At 41.6% G+C, this 15,456-nt stretch overlaps 1 protein-coding gene across 7 annotated transcripts in view; it reads left to right on the top strand.

The window, feature by feature from the left end:
• Positions 1–15,456, top strand: part of AKAP13 (A-kinase anchoring protein 13) — a 330,780-nt gene that overhangs the window by 217,301 nt on the left and 98,023 nt on the right. For 6 of the 7 annotated variants that reach the window (XM_073304194.2, XM_073304196.2, XM_073304195.2 and 3 more), the window contains one exon: positions 14,675–14,756. In XM_073304194.2, the coding sequence (XP_073160295.1) occupies positions 14,675–14,756 (82 nt within the window). Of the gene's footprint in view, positions 1–3,810; positions 4,106–14,674; positions 14,757–15,456 lie in introns of those variants that run through there. The other variant, XM_073304201.2, reaches the window with a different exon arrangement.

Raw genomic sequence — 15,456 nt, 5'->3', positions numbered from 1 at the left:
TTGACCACAGAACCTGGGAGAAGAAAAACCTGGAGAAGGGGCAGGAGCGTTTGTAGCCACCGCCAGGAGCAACTTAGGGAGCTTCAATTGAAAAAAAAAAAAATCTGTAAAAGAATTGGTCACTTCACTGTGCGTGTGAGAGGGGAGTTCTAAGGGATTTGTTGGTGACCATGCCACTGAGTTCCAGACCCTATGAGATCAAAGCATGTTAATCCTGAATGGAGGTCCGGTAGTCACTTCACTTCACAGAGCTCACAAGATGAATAGATAGATATTGATCCTTTCTTTGCTCTTCTTCCTCCAGGAGCAGAAAGTACCTGCCTGGATATCCTCTCTTTTTTGTCCCCGGCTAGAGGTCATTGTCACTTTCTAGCCTCTAGAAAGGGTGAAGTGGCTGCTTCTAGCCTATGCTAGAAGTGGAGTTGCCACCTTAGAGGTTTGTCTTATCACATATTTCTGCCCAGAGCCCACCCATAATTAACACGGATTAGCCTGTGCGGCTGTCTCATTTGGAGGCCAAGGACCAAGTGAGCCATGATCACTGAACTTCTCTCTCATCATTAAAAGAGGGTGCCAACAGGGTTCAAAAAAAGAACTAGATAAATTCATGGAGGATAGGTCCATCAATGGCTATTAGCCAGGATGCGCGGGGATGGTGTCCCCAGCCTCCCTTTGCCAGAGGCTGGCAGTGGGTGGCAGGGGATGGATCAGTTGGTGATTGCCTGTTCTGTTCATTCCTTCTGGGGCACCTGGCATCAGAAGACAGGATACTGGGCCGGATGGACCTTTGATCTGATCCAGTATAGCCACTCTTATGCCCAGCAGCTCAAAGATGAGATGCATTATCTGAGGCAGTCTGAAGGAGCTTGTACAGCTGCTGCATGGGTCAGCCATGCTCAGTAGAAGAAGAGAAGACTTATGTGTCTCAGTGTCTCAAGAACCTGTCACCAGGAAATTCAGTTTTAAAAAAAAAAATCACTAAGTTTCTTTGAAAACAACTGAAGAAAAAGCCAAATGTGTGAGTTGTAGATACTGGTTGCAACACTCCATTGCATTAGAGCATCATCCCTTCACAATGCTCATCACAGCTTTCCTTATCTGAATTAACTTTGGGATTTTGTTTACAAGCAACTGTCTGGGGGACATCTGAGTTTGAGGAAATCCCTGCCTTATATGGAAGAGCCTGAAGAGCTGTCACAGACATTTGTGATTTCTTATCTCTGTGATTGCATGACTGCTGGGAATTCATCATTGGATGAAACTGGTGACTCCTGAAAGTCCCTGTTTACTGTATTGTCATATTCGGGGTATGTCCTAATACCAAAAGCAGAAGCTGCGTTCACTAGCAGAGAGAAAAGATTTCCAGGACTGATCTCATGAGCCAGTGGATGGTGCTACATGGAAGATTCAGGTATGGCAACCTCCTTAGTCCAGTTGGGTGAGTTGTGGCGGTGATGTTAGAGGTTGTGAGGGAGAGATTGGAACTGCTCCAGGCTGTGGAAAGCTGAAATGAGAGGTGGGGGGTTGGAGATTTCAGAGGAGATCAGACACTGTCATCTTCCTAGTGGTAGCTGTTACCGAGCCACTCTGACATGTCGAATGAGACTGCCACTCTTCTCAGCTTGCACGGTGAGTGTACTGGTTGTGGTGGTTGATCTGATGGCTTCAGGATAGCCAAATTGGGGTGGCATTTGCAAAGCAGCTCAAAATAATAATTTACATTTTTGGACCATATTTCATCTCAGTGTTTTACAAACTCTTTGCCTATGAGAATCAATTTGCCCTCCAGTGAAAGGCAGATCCTCTGGGGCAGAAGCCAACAACATGCCCCGACAGACTTGACAACATTCAGAAGAGAAGAACTTGAGCTGCCGCAGATTCCTGCAGTTGCAGAAGGGTGAGAAGAGCTCTCACATGTCAGCTCAGATGGGACCGCTGGTTTTAAAGATGCTTCTGAAAGGTCCTCATGCATTGACGTGGGTGAAGCTCACTTTTCATCTATTTTGGAAGGGTGCAGGGTTGAGTAGTCCCTGCCAGAATTTGAGCTAGCAGTTACAAGTAGCCTTGAACAGCTAATGAGACTTAGACCACTGAGTCATTTCCTCTGGGACTGTATCAACAGCCTCAAAAATCCTCAACTACGCGTATTAATAGAGTGAATCCCTGTCCGGGAGGATTAGCCAGTGTCCTGGGCCTCAAGTAGAACATCTTTCCATATCTGCAATGGAAGGTTGATTTGATATTGCCATTACATAAAGTTCTTATTTTTCCTTTTATGACGCAGACTTAAAAGCTCCCTTAATTCCCATCTTCCTCTCTAGCAACAGCAGTGAGTTCTTCTGCTCTGTAAAAATCTCTGAATTTTTGCAACTTAAAAGTGAAGAAAGCCTTTTTCCTTTCCTCTTCTGTCTCTCTCTCTGTTCCTCTTCCCTTTTCAGCAATGAGTGAGAGAATGTCTAAAGCCAGAGAAGTATGGAAACATTTCGTCCCATGAGAGGTCAGGGTGGGGTGGAAGCTGAAGGGGGCTGGGAGAGGGCTGAATCAGTTTGAAAACAGGAAACCATGTGGCAGTGTGAAATGAGGGCCCGGCTGATGTGAATGAGCCATTGAGAGGAATGAATCCGATGGAGTGAGCTGTAGCTCACGAAAGCTCATGCTCAAATAAATTGGTTAGTCTCTAAGGTGCCACAAGTCCTCCTTTTCTTTTTGAGAGGAAGGGAGACTCGCTGGCTAGACCAGCATTAGAGAGACTTAAAAACTTTGTTTAAAACATTGCTTTTCAGATTAAAACAAATGAGAGAGAATTGTATTTTTTTATCTTGTAAATATTATAACAAGCTGCTGAAGCCTTTTGCTTCTTCTGCTGTGTACTGCAAACAGAGCAAGCACCGAAAGTGGCTGGTTTCCTTTTTTTCCACACACTAAATCACAAGTTTCCATTCCTGTTTTTGAGAAGCTGTAAGCCTGAAACTGTCTCTTTTCATTCACCTGAGGCCAGGGTAGGGAGAAGGGCTGTCTTTTCTCCTGATCCTTTTCTTTAAGATACACATTTTTACTCTTCTTCATCTCTTTCGATTAACCAAGTCCACCAAGAGGCTGCATCTTGAGGTGAACGAAATGGGATGAAAAAGAAAACCCAGTTGTCCCCCTGCTTTTTCCTTTCTCAAAAAAGATGAATCATCTTCCCACAACTGCAATTAAATTTTCAAGACTCAAAGAACGCTGGTACAGCACTAAAAAGGCAAGCAGTGACGTTCCAGCTGAAATCAGGAGGGAGTGGCTTTATTTTATTTATGTTTTCCCCTTTTACCCTGTGCTGTCATTAGAAATTTAAACTTATTTTAAACCAATCCCTCTTGCCTGGTTAACAGTGGACTTTCTTGAAACGAGAAAGTGTCTTTTTTTGTTGTTTTTCTTTTACACTTCTAAATAGTGGACGAAAAAATCTATCCGCAACAGTATTTTCTTTGGATTTGAGGGCCAGACTCTTTTCTTCTTTGAATTAGACACATTGTGTTTGAGTCTAGCCTAGGTATTTTTTTTTCTTTCTCTTGGTATGTTACACAGTTCCAGTTGCATGCATCTGGCTTTTGTTCTCGCTCTCTTTCCAGAATTTAATTTTGGTGCTTGTCTGCCATTAACATTGGCTAGAAAATTTTTTTTTTTTATCAAATGTAGCAGGAATGCTGGTGCCATCCTTTTCACTTAATATTATTTTTAATTTTCATATTTAGAATAATCTCTCTAAACATATCTGTCTTGTTTGCTATAAATTCTTACGTCATCTGCCTAAGTGACCCTGTGTTCTAAGAAGACTTTTATCAAACAGTCACAGCTCTGGGATTTTCTTTTTCCTGTTAAGAGAATTGGAGAGGCTGATGTGATTCAAAGAACGCTGAGATGCAGGGACTTCTCTGAGCACATATGTGAGAGATTTGGACTGAACGCCTTGCCGAGTTTATTCTGGAGTTAATGGTGGCTCTGTTCCTCACATTTTACCTCTGTTTTCCTTTTTTTGGACAAAATGTATGAACGACACAAGAGGCGGTACAGCCTGTGTGACATTTCCAAGGTGGACAGGACTGTAGATGTTGTGTTGTTAAAGGTACAGTATTGTTTGTTTACACTTCCTATTCATTAGTGCTGCTTACTCATCTTGGATTCATTAATCTACTCCCTGCTGTAAATGCACCCCAAGCAGCCAGATTTCTTGTGCCTCCTTTGAAAGGGGGAGCAGGTTGGAGGCAGCTATCAGGAGGTGACTGTGCAGCTTTTAGATCTCGAGTATTTATTAAAATGATATAACATCAAGTGATTTTGCTCTTGCAATGACAGATACTTTGTGTGGTGATAGAGACGTTATGTTAACTATGTCTTTTTCAAGTGCTCTGGCTGTCTGTCGCTTCTCCTCTATCAAAATCATCAGTGGTACTGCAAATATTTTGCAAACTTCCCAAGAAGATGTGCTGAGTTTTGCTGTATTAAGTTGCTTTTGAACTAAAAATGTTTTTACCCACTGGTCCTCTGCACTTCACCTGGAAGACTGTGTGTTCAGCCCAAAACAGCATGGTAGGTTTTTTGTCAGTGCTACATGGCTCTGGCTGTTGGTTCTGTATAAAACTTTTCTATTTTGGGGGAGAAGGAGAGGGGTTGTTTTTGTTTGTTTAAATGTTTGTTTTGTCTTAAAATGGGTGGAAGAAAGCCTCAGATGCCTCTTGGCTAATTGTCCAGGGCTCTCTCCTCCAATCTAAAATTAGTAAGTACTCCACCAAACGGTATGGTGGCAGTCTGGGAATGTTCTGTCACTGTAACAGCTCTGCTTGGAGCTTGAACAGTTTCCTGGCACAGCGGATGGAAATGGGAAGGCAGCCCAAGTAACTTCATAAGACAGCCTGACTTTGATAATCTTAACTCATGGAGGAGAATCACTTTTTTAAAACTGGAGGTGGTGGGGTGCTGGATGGGGAGGTGGTTCCTGCTGCATGGTTGCGTGGCTAATTTTTGTTAGTCACACTTTATGGCTCCTAGAGTGTTTTTTCCTTTCTGTATGTCAGAGGTAAAAGTGGAAAAACTAAAAAAAAATTTCAATCCAGAATTATAAGCAGTGTAGTTATTTTTTCCATGATATGTTTTCCCAAACGATTCCCTGACCCATCCCACCTACACTAAGATCAGCCTGGCACTTGCCAACTCGCATTCACCTATAGAAGGATTATTACTTTTGGCTCCCACTTAATGGGTTCTTCCCCCACTCCTAAAAAACCTTTGCTGGTTTTCTTGCCATGTTGGATTTGGTGAATTGTTTTCTAATACTATCTTTAACTATGCTGATTACAAGAAACTGGAAGCCCCTGCAGTGCAATCTCTAGACACCCCTCTGAGTCATAGACAAAATAAAAGTTCAGACATGTTATACAAAAAGTGCTTTAGCTGTGGCGTGGAATGGTCCCCTACAATAGACAGGCAGCACTGTTACCCACTGACAGATTCAACTGTTTATCTTAAAAAGCACAGTCTTTTTGGAAGCTGTGCTTGTCTGCCACGACTGAACTGTTATTTTATATGATTATAGTGAATTCGTATTTCTGAAGTCATCTGTTCCCTAACTTAATTTTTGTTAAGTAAAACTTCGAATTTATAACAAAGTATGGCTCTTATGAAATCGCCCTAATATTTTTCCAATCAGCTTCCAACACTCTGGATGATACTGATTGTTCCTGAAAATGATTCACTGTGTGTGGGGTGCCATGCTAATTCGGGGAACATAGAGACACAAACAACTGGGAATTACAGTAACATTTACCTTGTTTTTAGTGCCTCATGTATTAATCTGTCATCTATTACACAACCTGAGCTAGTTTTAGAGATGTAGGAGCCCAGTGCAACACCAGGCAAAGTCAATGGCAAATCTTCTGTTGACTTTGATGAGAGCTGGATCAGACCTTTAGGCAAGGAGGGGTTTTTGATTAAACTATTTATAGAAGGAAGGAGGACTCTCCCAAGTAATTATTTTGGTTTGGGTGGGACACTGTTTCCTTAGCTTCAAGTGTCCAAAGGTCAGATATCAATAGATAAATTAAAGAAAACAAACAACAAAAATACTCTTCAGTAATAAGTCTGCCTTTGAAATCATGGTGAAGTAGATAATAAGAGAGCGAGTAGCTTTTATATTGGTGCATAGATTTGATTCTCAAAGGACTCTTGAATCAAGGGCTGCCAGTAATGTGTTGGTGTGCCCTTAACCCTGTTGTTTTTTTTTTAGGTAGGTGATCTCTGTGACATCAGAAGTAAAAATAGCTGGTAGGGAAATATCATTGGGATAAGCTCTGAACACAGGAGGACTAATGCTGTTTTAGCTACAGAATATAAATGATGTTGCATTTACATTGGCTGCAACCACTAGTAGGTAAAGTTGCAAAATAATTTCAGTTCTAAACTGATTATTTTTACATGCTCATAACTTTCTTAAGGATTCAACTCTGAGGCTGAATTTTTTCATGTTTAGACTGCCTAAAGCTGTTTTTTGGAAAGTTTGAATCAATGCTCATCAGTCATTCTGGGATTCAGAGGATAAAAATAATTTCCCTGCCTCCCCCCGTTTTAAAAAAAATAATCTGACCTCCTTTTCCTGGGGGCAACTCAAAAATTCCTAGCATTTGAAATTTGGGACCAAAACCTCTTTCCTACTATATGGTCCTTTTGTGTCACTGCAGTAGCACAGAGATTATAAAGCTGGTTTAGTGGGCTACAAGGGGATTCTGACTGTATATAGGAAGTCCTGGATGGCATAGAGCTGACATAGTGATTCTATGCCACCCTCCCTTCCTGGACACCTGTCTAGGAGATGTAGGAGAAGGGGAGCGGTCAGAGTGCCTCTACGATACTTATATCTTCACCTGCCTGAGTGGCTTATTATGGTTCTAGGCAGCAAGGTGTAACTTAGGAAGGCTCTGATCCATCTCTAAATTACTCCAGGAACCAGTTCTGCCAGTCATATGATCAGGGAGCCTCAAAGTGTTGGTAACTATCCTCACTGGGTTCTTATGCTGGTACCCATCATTATTGTGTATGGGTGTCTTACCAATGTATTGATGTAGATACAACCTAGGCATAGCACCCAGATACCTCAGTGATTGGAACCTTACGTGTCTGTCTGTTTATCTAGGTATTTGTATGTAAATAGGCCTTGATTACCAGTATTTGCTTTGCTAAGTTTTAAAATAACCAATTCAGGACTGAGCAGTCACAGTAAAAAAAATTGCTTTAAATAGCTCACTGTACATTTCACAGTGTCTTTGTAGCTTCATGCTTATGAAACCATTAGCTCCAGGTCAGAGAACTTAAATTCTGCCTGCAGAGTTTATAAGTTGTATGAGTCAAATAGTTTAGTTTAGGATTTTTTCCCTTGCTTATTTCTTCTCAGTCAGAGGTACTGAGGGCCAGATCTCCTATTGAGTCACCCATTGATTTTAGTAGAGGTTGAATCAGACCATACATGCAGAAATTAGCAGCAGCGCAGTGTGAAGGTGTGAAAACAAGCACTCGATATTTTGAAAGTGAATGGACCAGTTTTTCAACCTCTGGTTCAGATAGATTTCTCTGTTCCGTGTATGAGACTGCAAGGGGTTGGGGCAGACGACATTCCGTGCGATAGATTGTCAGTGCAATTGTCCTTGTAGGACCACTGCAGCCAGCACAATTTAGAGCAATACTTCCTCTATTCTAAATTATGCAGTGGACTGTTTCAGTTCCAGTCCGGCAAGAATTGAAGGGTGTGTGTAAAAGTTTTCTTAGAGCTATCCTTCCCACCTTGGTACAGCTCATAATTAAGCCCAAGGTTTCTAGTTTATCTCCCACTGAGCATTTAGTTTATAGACCTGTTTTTCTTCAGTAAATAAAAACATTCATGAATTTGTTGGATTTTTGTGCATTACAATCAAATATATGAGATATGCAATGCCCCTTGTGGGAAGGAAGCCTCAACTTTTGGAATTTCCTGTTTTTTGACTGTTCAATTTCAAAGCCATAATGACATAACTAATGTCAGCTTTTGGGGGTTTGCGGTTTCTGTTTTTTGGGGGGAAGGGGATACATTTAATATGATGTAGGTTTCATTTGTTTTGAACATAGTTTTTCTCCAGAGGGAAGCAGAGGGATCACTCAGGTTCATTTGGGATAATAGGGCATTTTCAGATTGCCTGTAGGTTTCAGATATCTGGAATTTGGAAAGAGGGGAAAATATAAGGCTAGCAGGTGGCTTCCTTGCAGGTCACACACATCTATGCTACAATGATTTTCAGCAGCAATCTAGTCCTAGATAATGGGGAAGGGATCTCTCTGTGTCAAAAATTAAAACATATTCTTGGCACATTTATCCACCTTCCCTCTGGAAGATTGTCAAAGGGAATGCTGCAGCCTGAGAATCCCCTGGTGTTAGATTACACAGCAACAATTTACCGAGCAACTGGAAAGGTCTTGTGGTTACAGGAGCCTCTTCCCCGCTCCCTGTTCAAACTACAGTCATTGATAGCCCTGTCGCTTTTGTTACACTTACTTATTAATATATCCCACAGGCCCTTTTTTGAATACCCGTGCCCCTGGAAACTGGGAGAAATGGCAGTGTTGTTCACTGTACTGTAAGGGTCCGGGCCCTAATCTGGTAAGGATTTATGCACAGACTTAACTTCACGCACTGTGAGTATTTCTACTGAAGTCAAGGGGACAACTCACGGTGCTTAAAGTTAACCACGTGTGCAAGTCATTGCAGGATTTGGCCCATAGTCCTTTCTGGATAACTTGTGGAATGGCTTTTATGTTGCTCTGTTGTTGTCCTTCTGGCCCCACAAGTTTCATGGTTAGCAGTGTATGGGGAAATGAGAAGAGCTTGAAGATAATTTAGGGCAAAAATTGAACAAGTTATGGATGCTGCTGCTATTATGTTGATAGGCAGAATATTTATGGTAATTCAAAGGGTCGCTACTGCCTTGATTTGAGATACCCCCCCCCCCCAATGCAACACCTATTGCATGTCTATGGAACCATGCAGAAAATTCCATTATTGCATTCCCCTTCATGCATGTCCTATTAGATGGTAGCTTTGTTACTGACTGTGGAGGGTCTTGAAAACATAAGGTATTATCTTACTTTTTTTTTTTATCCAGGGGAGGGGTATCCATAATTGGGCCTCTCCCTCAGTTTCTGGTCCAGGAATATACAAATGATGTCTGTGACTTTCCATCATAATTTTAATTCACTTAAAATTTAATTCCAGTGATTTCTGCAAATTCCTCAGATGAAATAATAAGGACCCTGGGATATTTCCATGAATGTGAGGGCAGGACTAAGGTTTGCATTTGTTTAACATAAAACTCATTGCACAATTTCTGAATATTAATCGAATGAGAAAAACATTTGAAGTAAAATAGTATCTTATTTAAAATCAGAAAAATTCTCAAGTAACTTTTGTTCAACTATATTTGTTCTCCATTAGACATTTCAGATCTTTTTTCTAGTGCTAATTAATACTCAGGTATCCTAAGTACTTACTAATATATCCGCTGAATATAAATGAATAGGTTAACGGTATATATTTTTTTTTCTTTAGAGCCATGTCTCTTTGCGTAGTAGTATCCTGCTCTGAGTTGAAAGACAGAACTCAAAGGATGGGAGATTTTAAAAAATAAAATAGAGAGAGAAACTTTACTTGTAAATTTAAGACTGTTAAAATAATAAAGAGGGAAAACAAATCACTAGAGATTTTCAAGAAATTAAAGCTAAAATTATCTGGTTCCCTCTTCTTCCGAGATACTTAAATTTAATTTATCACACTGCCAACAAAAGTTGAAAATTGCAAACCTTTTAAATAGTGGAAGGCTTCCTGATGTCCAGATAATGTGTGTAGTTGTAGTTATTCTCATTTTGAGAATAGAATGGAAATGAGACCTTTCTCCATTAAAACATCTTATAGTGGCCCCAACTATCGTATCTTAGTTATTATTACTCACGAGTCGCTCCTTTGGGGAATTTAAGGTATGGTTAAACAGGAGCACTCACTGCTGTCTCACTATGTGGCCAGTGGTGTGCAACCTGAAGAGCTCTGTTGCAATTCAACCTAGCACCATTAACGTGCATGAGTCTTGCCAACAATCCAGCTTTTGATGGCATTTGTTATGACAGCTGTTGATCTTAACGACACTTAACATAACTCTTCTCTTGGAAAGGAAACACTAAGGGCCACACTGACGCACTCCCCAGCAAGAGGGGTAGATGTGAGTGAGAGATGAAGATGGACCTAATCATCTACTGCTTAAGTGCGAGCCCCCTGGGAACGTCTGGTGGCTGTTTGTTTGAAAAGACACAAACTGCAGCAAAAGAGGAAAGTGACAGTGTTTAAAAAGTTATCTGAGAAGAAGTAACAGAGCCAGTGAAGTGGAACATTACTGACTACAGTAAAGGATGTTAGAGAACTCCACTGAGACACATTGATGAGCACAGGAAAAGGGAGGGAGGACGCCACTGTGGATCTTTAAAGTGAAAGATCTCTGTGTTTAGCTGAAAGAAATAAGAGCTGGTGGTCACTAATTGTTCCCACATGGTGCAGAATGTAACTTAACAGCCCCTTTTGTCTAGCAGACTGTCTTATGTCTCCTCTTTCTTTTACTCTGCACAGAGGTTTTGGTATTAAGTTGCTTTGGATTTTATATTAAATGTCTGCAGTAAGTTGGCTCTGAGATTCTGGAAGCCACTGCGCACATGTTCCCTGAAAGAAAAATCTAACAGTGCAATGTTTGCACATCCACACTGGTGCCGGCCTAATTGAGTTTTCTTTGGTACTGAGCTGGCTGCTACTCTGCCATATCCACACTCCAGTCCTGTACATACAGCTTTAAAACAAACAAACAAACAAAACCCTCCGGGATACACTTTTTAATTGTTGTGGAGGAGCTTCCTTGATCCGTTCATTGTCTTAAGCAGGTTCAATCCAGTGTATGTAAAAATACCTGGCTTCCTGCTGACCTTTTCCCGAAAGTCTGCATACTGAAGCTCTGTCCATAGAGAATGCTGCAGATTTTCTGCTGTTAAATGGTGCCATATTATCTCTGCTCCCACACTAGCAAATCAAGATGCAAACCTCTGGCAGCTCAAAATCAACAAGCTATGATCAGTGTGGGTGCAGAGGGAAAGAAGGGCTTTGAATTTTATGTAGAAATCAGTCTGCCTTCCTGTTCCTAGCATCCCTCTTAAAGAAGCAGAAAGACTGGGGCGAATTAGTTTTAGTGATTGATAATGGTTCGGTGTCCATGATAAAATCTCTAAGTTGCGACAGGAAGGTAGAGCTGAGACTGATTTTGTGTGACCAGCCTCACTTGTCTACCCAGTGCTTCAATATTCAGTCACCACTGAATGTAAACTTTGGGCTGGGTTTTGATGAGGATGAAGAGGGGCTCTGGGAAGGAAATTTAAGTGGACAGCCCTTTGTTTTGAGTATGTCTGGATCACCCAGTTTCTGTGATCATCGAGCCGTCTTCTCTCAAATGCTGCTGCTTTGGCTTCTATAGTGTAGAGAGCATTCATTTACACAAGTAGTTTTATTTGTTTTTATATTGGTGCATAATAAATATTCTTCCTATGTTAGTGCTGTTAAATGAATACTTGGGTGTAATATAAAAACAGAATATATCAAATTAGCTCTAAAAGCAGGTGTAACACCAACAGACCCTGGTCATCAGCGGGCAGGATTGAACCAGGGACCTCTGGAGCTTAGTGCATGAGCCTCTACTGCATAAGCTAAAAGCCAACGGCCTCTTAGCTAAGGCTGTAGAGCAGACTCATTTAACCTTCTCTCTCTCCATAAGTGGTCTCAATGCCACTAGATGGGACACACCACCACACCCAGAAGGTGTGTGGGTTACACAGGCTTGTTAAGGTCTCCCTTCAGTAGCACCCTTTCATTACTTACTTTTATTAATTAGTTTTAGAATACAACAGTTTAAATACTTGGAAAAGCCACAGACTAGAGAGGATGGAGCTGGCTGGGTAATGGGGAAAAATCACAAATAATTATCTGTTGAAAAAATTGCCAAAATCTGTAATGAATTTGCAGTGATTTTATTCAACTAACTCTGATAGAAAAAGAGAAAATGATAGATAATGATGTTAATCCAACTTAGTGCAAGTTATTCTGTCTCGTGATCAGTCTCGTGATCAGCTCTGCAAACACCCTGTCTGTTTTCCAAGCATTGTTTGTAGGACAGGACATCGTTGGGTATTATTTTCCTCTCCCTGATGTTGATGTAAATTGGGTGTTATTCCCTTGGTTCTGTGGAGATACACTGGTGTGAAATTGTTGTGAAAGGAGAATCAGGCCCAATATTTGCAAGAGAAGGTTAGGTGCAAGCTAGTATTGAAGGGAGAGACGGTTGGTCCCACACCACAAATAAATGACCACAATGGATTTTCTTCAGAGACATAAGCTTGGGCAAACCTGAATTTATGTTGCCATGTGTGTTTGCAGATAGTTCCTCTAGGTTTGTCAGTGAAAGCCTACGTATCAGTTCCAAAGACATTCTCGTTTGACTTGGAAGAGTGGAAGAATATTGCTATGGTATTTAGCTATCTCTATTGTGATGTTCTTAATTGTGAAATATATGCGTGTAAATCCAGGAATGGATTGATGCAACTTCTCTGTATTGGACACAGCCTATCAACCTTGCTGCCACATTTGTTCCTGCAGAGTTGAATCAGACACTTAAAAAACCCCAATTTCTAACCAGTGCGTATTTAACTTGGTTTATATAATGTTTACAGGCTTTACTAAACCATTTAATTATATGCTGTGCATCAGTGTTTCCCAGGTATTCGATATGTATGAATGGGACTGTGCCAATCCTTTCCCCTCACCCACGTCCACCATGCCTCATGGCCAGTCTATGTGTGTTTAATATTAAATGTCTTGTGTTTTTCATCGTAACCATCACTTAGACTGGTTGCACGTATGTGAAATCTGAAATATTTAAAGGGCTTCTGGTTCCCACTCTATCTTGGATTCTTCTGTGTCCCTCATTACCGTAGTATCTGAGCATCTTTATTGTATCTCCTCAGAATGCGTCCCTGAGGTGCTGTGCTCATTCTGTAGGTGGGGGAACTGAGACACGGAGTGAGTAGTGACTTGCCCAAGGTCTCGCAGGAAGTGGAGCTGGGAATTGAGCCTGGGTCTCCTGAGTCTAAAGCTAGCACTGTAAACACTGTAAAAAGAAAAGGAGGACTTGTGGCGCCTTAGAGACTAACCAATTTATTTGAGCATAAGCTTTCGTGAGCTACAGCTCACTTCATCAGATGCAAGTAAACCTGTAAACACTGTGTCATCCTTCCTGTCCACTCAAGCAGGATCTCTCCCTGATCTTGGGAAATGATCTAGTATGTTTGGTCATTTCATTAGCCATTTAAAACAAACACATATCCTATCACTTTGTGAGTTAATTTTGAGATTCTTTTGGCCCAGGAGGCAATAGGAAAGCCGTATAACATTAGGATTGTTTGTTGTATGTAATTATATTATAGTAAGATTTAGCCAGGACATCAGAGCAGGATGCCTAATGTTTTTCCAGGATGCCTAACACTGATTTTTATTTTATTTTTTTTTACTTCTGTCACTTTACCAGCTGGCTCTGCTATGGCACTGGTCAGTTAAGAGGTGGCAGAAGTCCTAATCTAGTTCCAAACCCACCCTTCTGACGTTCTCTACATTAGTGGCAGAGAGCGCTGAAGTGTGATAAAATATTGCATCATCTTTTTCTTCTCTCTGCTAAGTTCTGAGGATCAATTACAATGGATATTTCAGTCTGCTTGTAGCTTAGGGACAGAACCAGACCTCTGGTGTCAGTCACTGGCAGCAGCGTAATGCCCTGCCCCCAGAAGTTCCCTCTGGTTGTCTCTGCCTCCCTGGCGGCTCCCCCAGCCCTCCCTGCTACAGAACTTTCCAAAGAAAAAGGCCAACCTTTTAATTCAAGTGACCAACAGTTTCGCTCAGTCGTGCCTGATTCCCAGCCGAATCCCAGGACTGCGTTTGACTTTTGGGGAGATTGTTCCTCTCAGCTCCACTTCCCCGTCTGAAGTGTTTGCAGCAGCTGAGGCCCTACCAGCTTCTGAGACCATTCCTCAGAGCTAGACCAAGAAAATCCAAAGGCAAAAGGAAACAGAGGTGGACATTGACACCCAAAGAAGTGGTGTTATCTCACTAAGGGGAATGTCCCCTCCCGTGCAGCAGGAGAAATCATTGTGCTTTTTCCTCACAGTATAGTTAACGCAATCTGTAATTCGGGGAAGTGGAATTAAATTAATTAGGCTGTGGGGGCTGTCTCAAATGGTGGGAACTACTGGGGAGTGGGGAATTCCCCTGCTGCCAGAGACTGACAGGTCTTGTTCTGCCCCCAAGCCTCAAGCAGGCCAAAGTACTCTAGGTAATGGAGCTGTGGACCTTAATACGTTGCTTTCTCAGTGCTGGAAAGTGGAAATGGTCCTAAAAGCTTCAAATCAGCACAGTGCCACTGGTGGGAAAGTTCGGACAGGTCTCCCTGCAGCAAGAGCACTATGCCCTTAAAGCAGGAGCGGTGCACTCCCTAAAATGGCCTCACTGTCGACATTTATTTATTTGGCCTACTTTTTGCTCTTTCAGATAAACCGTGAAAGCTGGTGTTCAATAGAGCCATGTTCAGATCCATCACTGCTGGAGCCGACACAAACTCATGAATCTAGAGGTAAGTAGAACGCTGTGCACCCAATCCCTTTGTTCAAGGAGCTGAGACACCAGCCTCTTTCCTTACAATTAATCTTCTACCAAGGGCTTATCCTTCTTTCCCTCCTTTTCTCTCTCTCCTCTTTCCCATCATCATAAAATAAAAACATGCACAAATGGGCGAAAAGGGCACATGTAATTATTAGCCCATTGTTTCTGTGCTTATATGACTGGTACTGAGACATCCAGCTACGTAGCCCATCTTCTCATGATGCAATTCTGTGTTAAAATATTTTATTCACTCATTTGATTCTTAAATAAAATTTAGAGGCGCATGGGTGTATAGATTATAGCCAAGACTTTAAAAAATGGGTGCCTCAAATTAGGTTCCTAAATCCGTATTGAGGCACCTAAATCAGTAGCCTGCTTTCAAAAGTATGAGGCACCCAGCAGCCTCCATTGATTCCCAGGATTCAAGAAGAAGAAAGGTGGTTCAAAGCCATCTTTCCCACCCCCGCCCCTGAGCAATGCTGAGTTTATGATCATTTATCCTGTTTAATATTTGCCCTTCCTTCCACATGGACAGAAAAACTAGCCTGGCCTGTTTCAGCGCACATTGATATCCCAGATAAGAGGGAACGTTTCCAGTCTTCTAATACTTGTGTTTAAAACAGCATAAATTGGAGTAGTTTTTCTGGTCCCTTAATGGTGGCTTTGAAGTG

The sequence above is a fragment of the Lepidochelys kempii genome, chromosome 10 (genome assembly GCF_965140285.1).
Source record: "Lepidochelys kempii isolate rLepKem1 chromosome 10, rLepKem1.hap1, whole genome shotgun sequence".
In the NCBI taxonomy this organism is placed as follows: domain Eukaryota; kingdom Metazoa; phylum Chordata; order Testudines; family Cheloniidae; genus Lepidochelys; species Lepidochelys kempii.
This window is presented reverse-complemented; position numbering and strand designations above follow the sequence as displayed.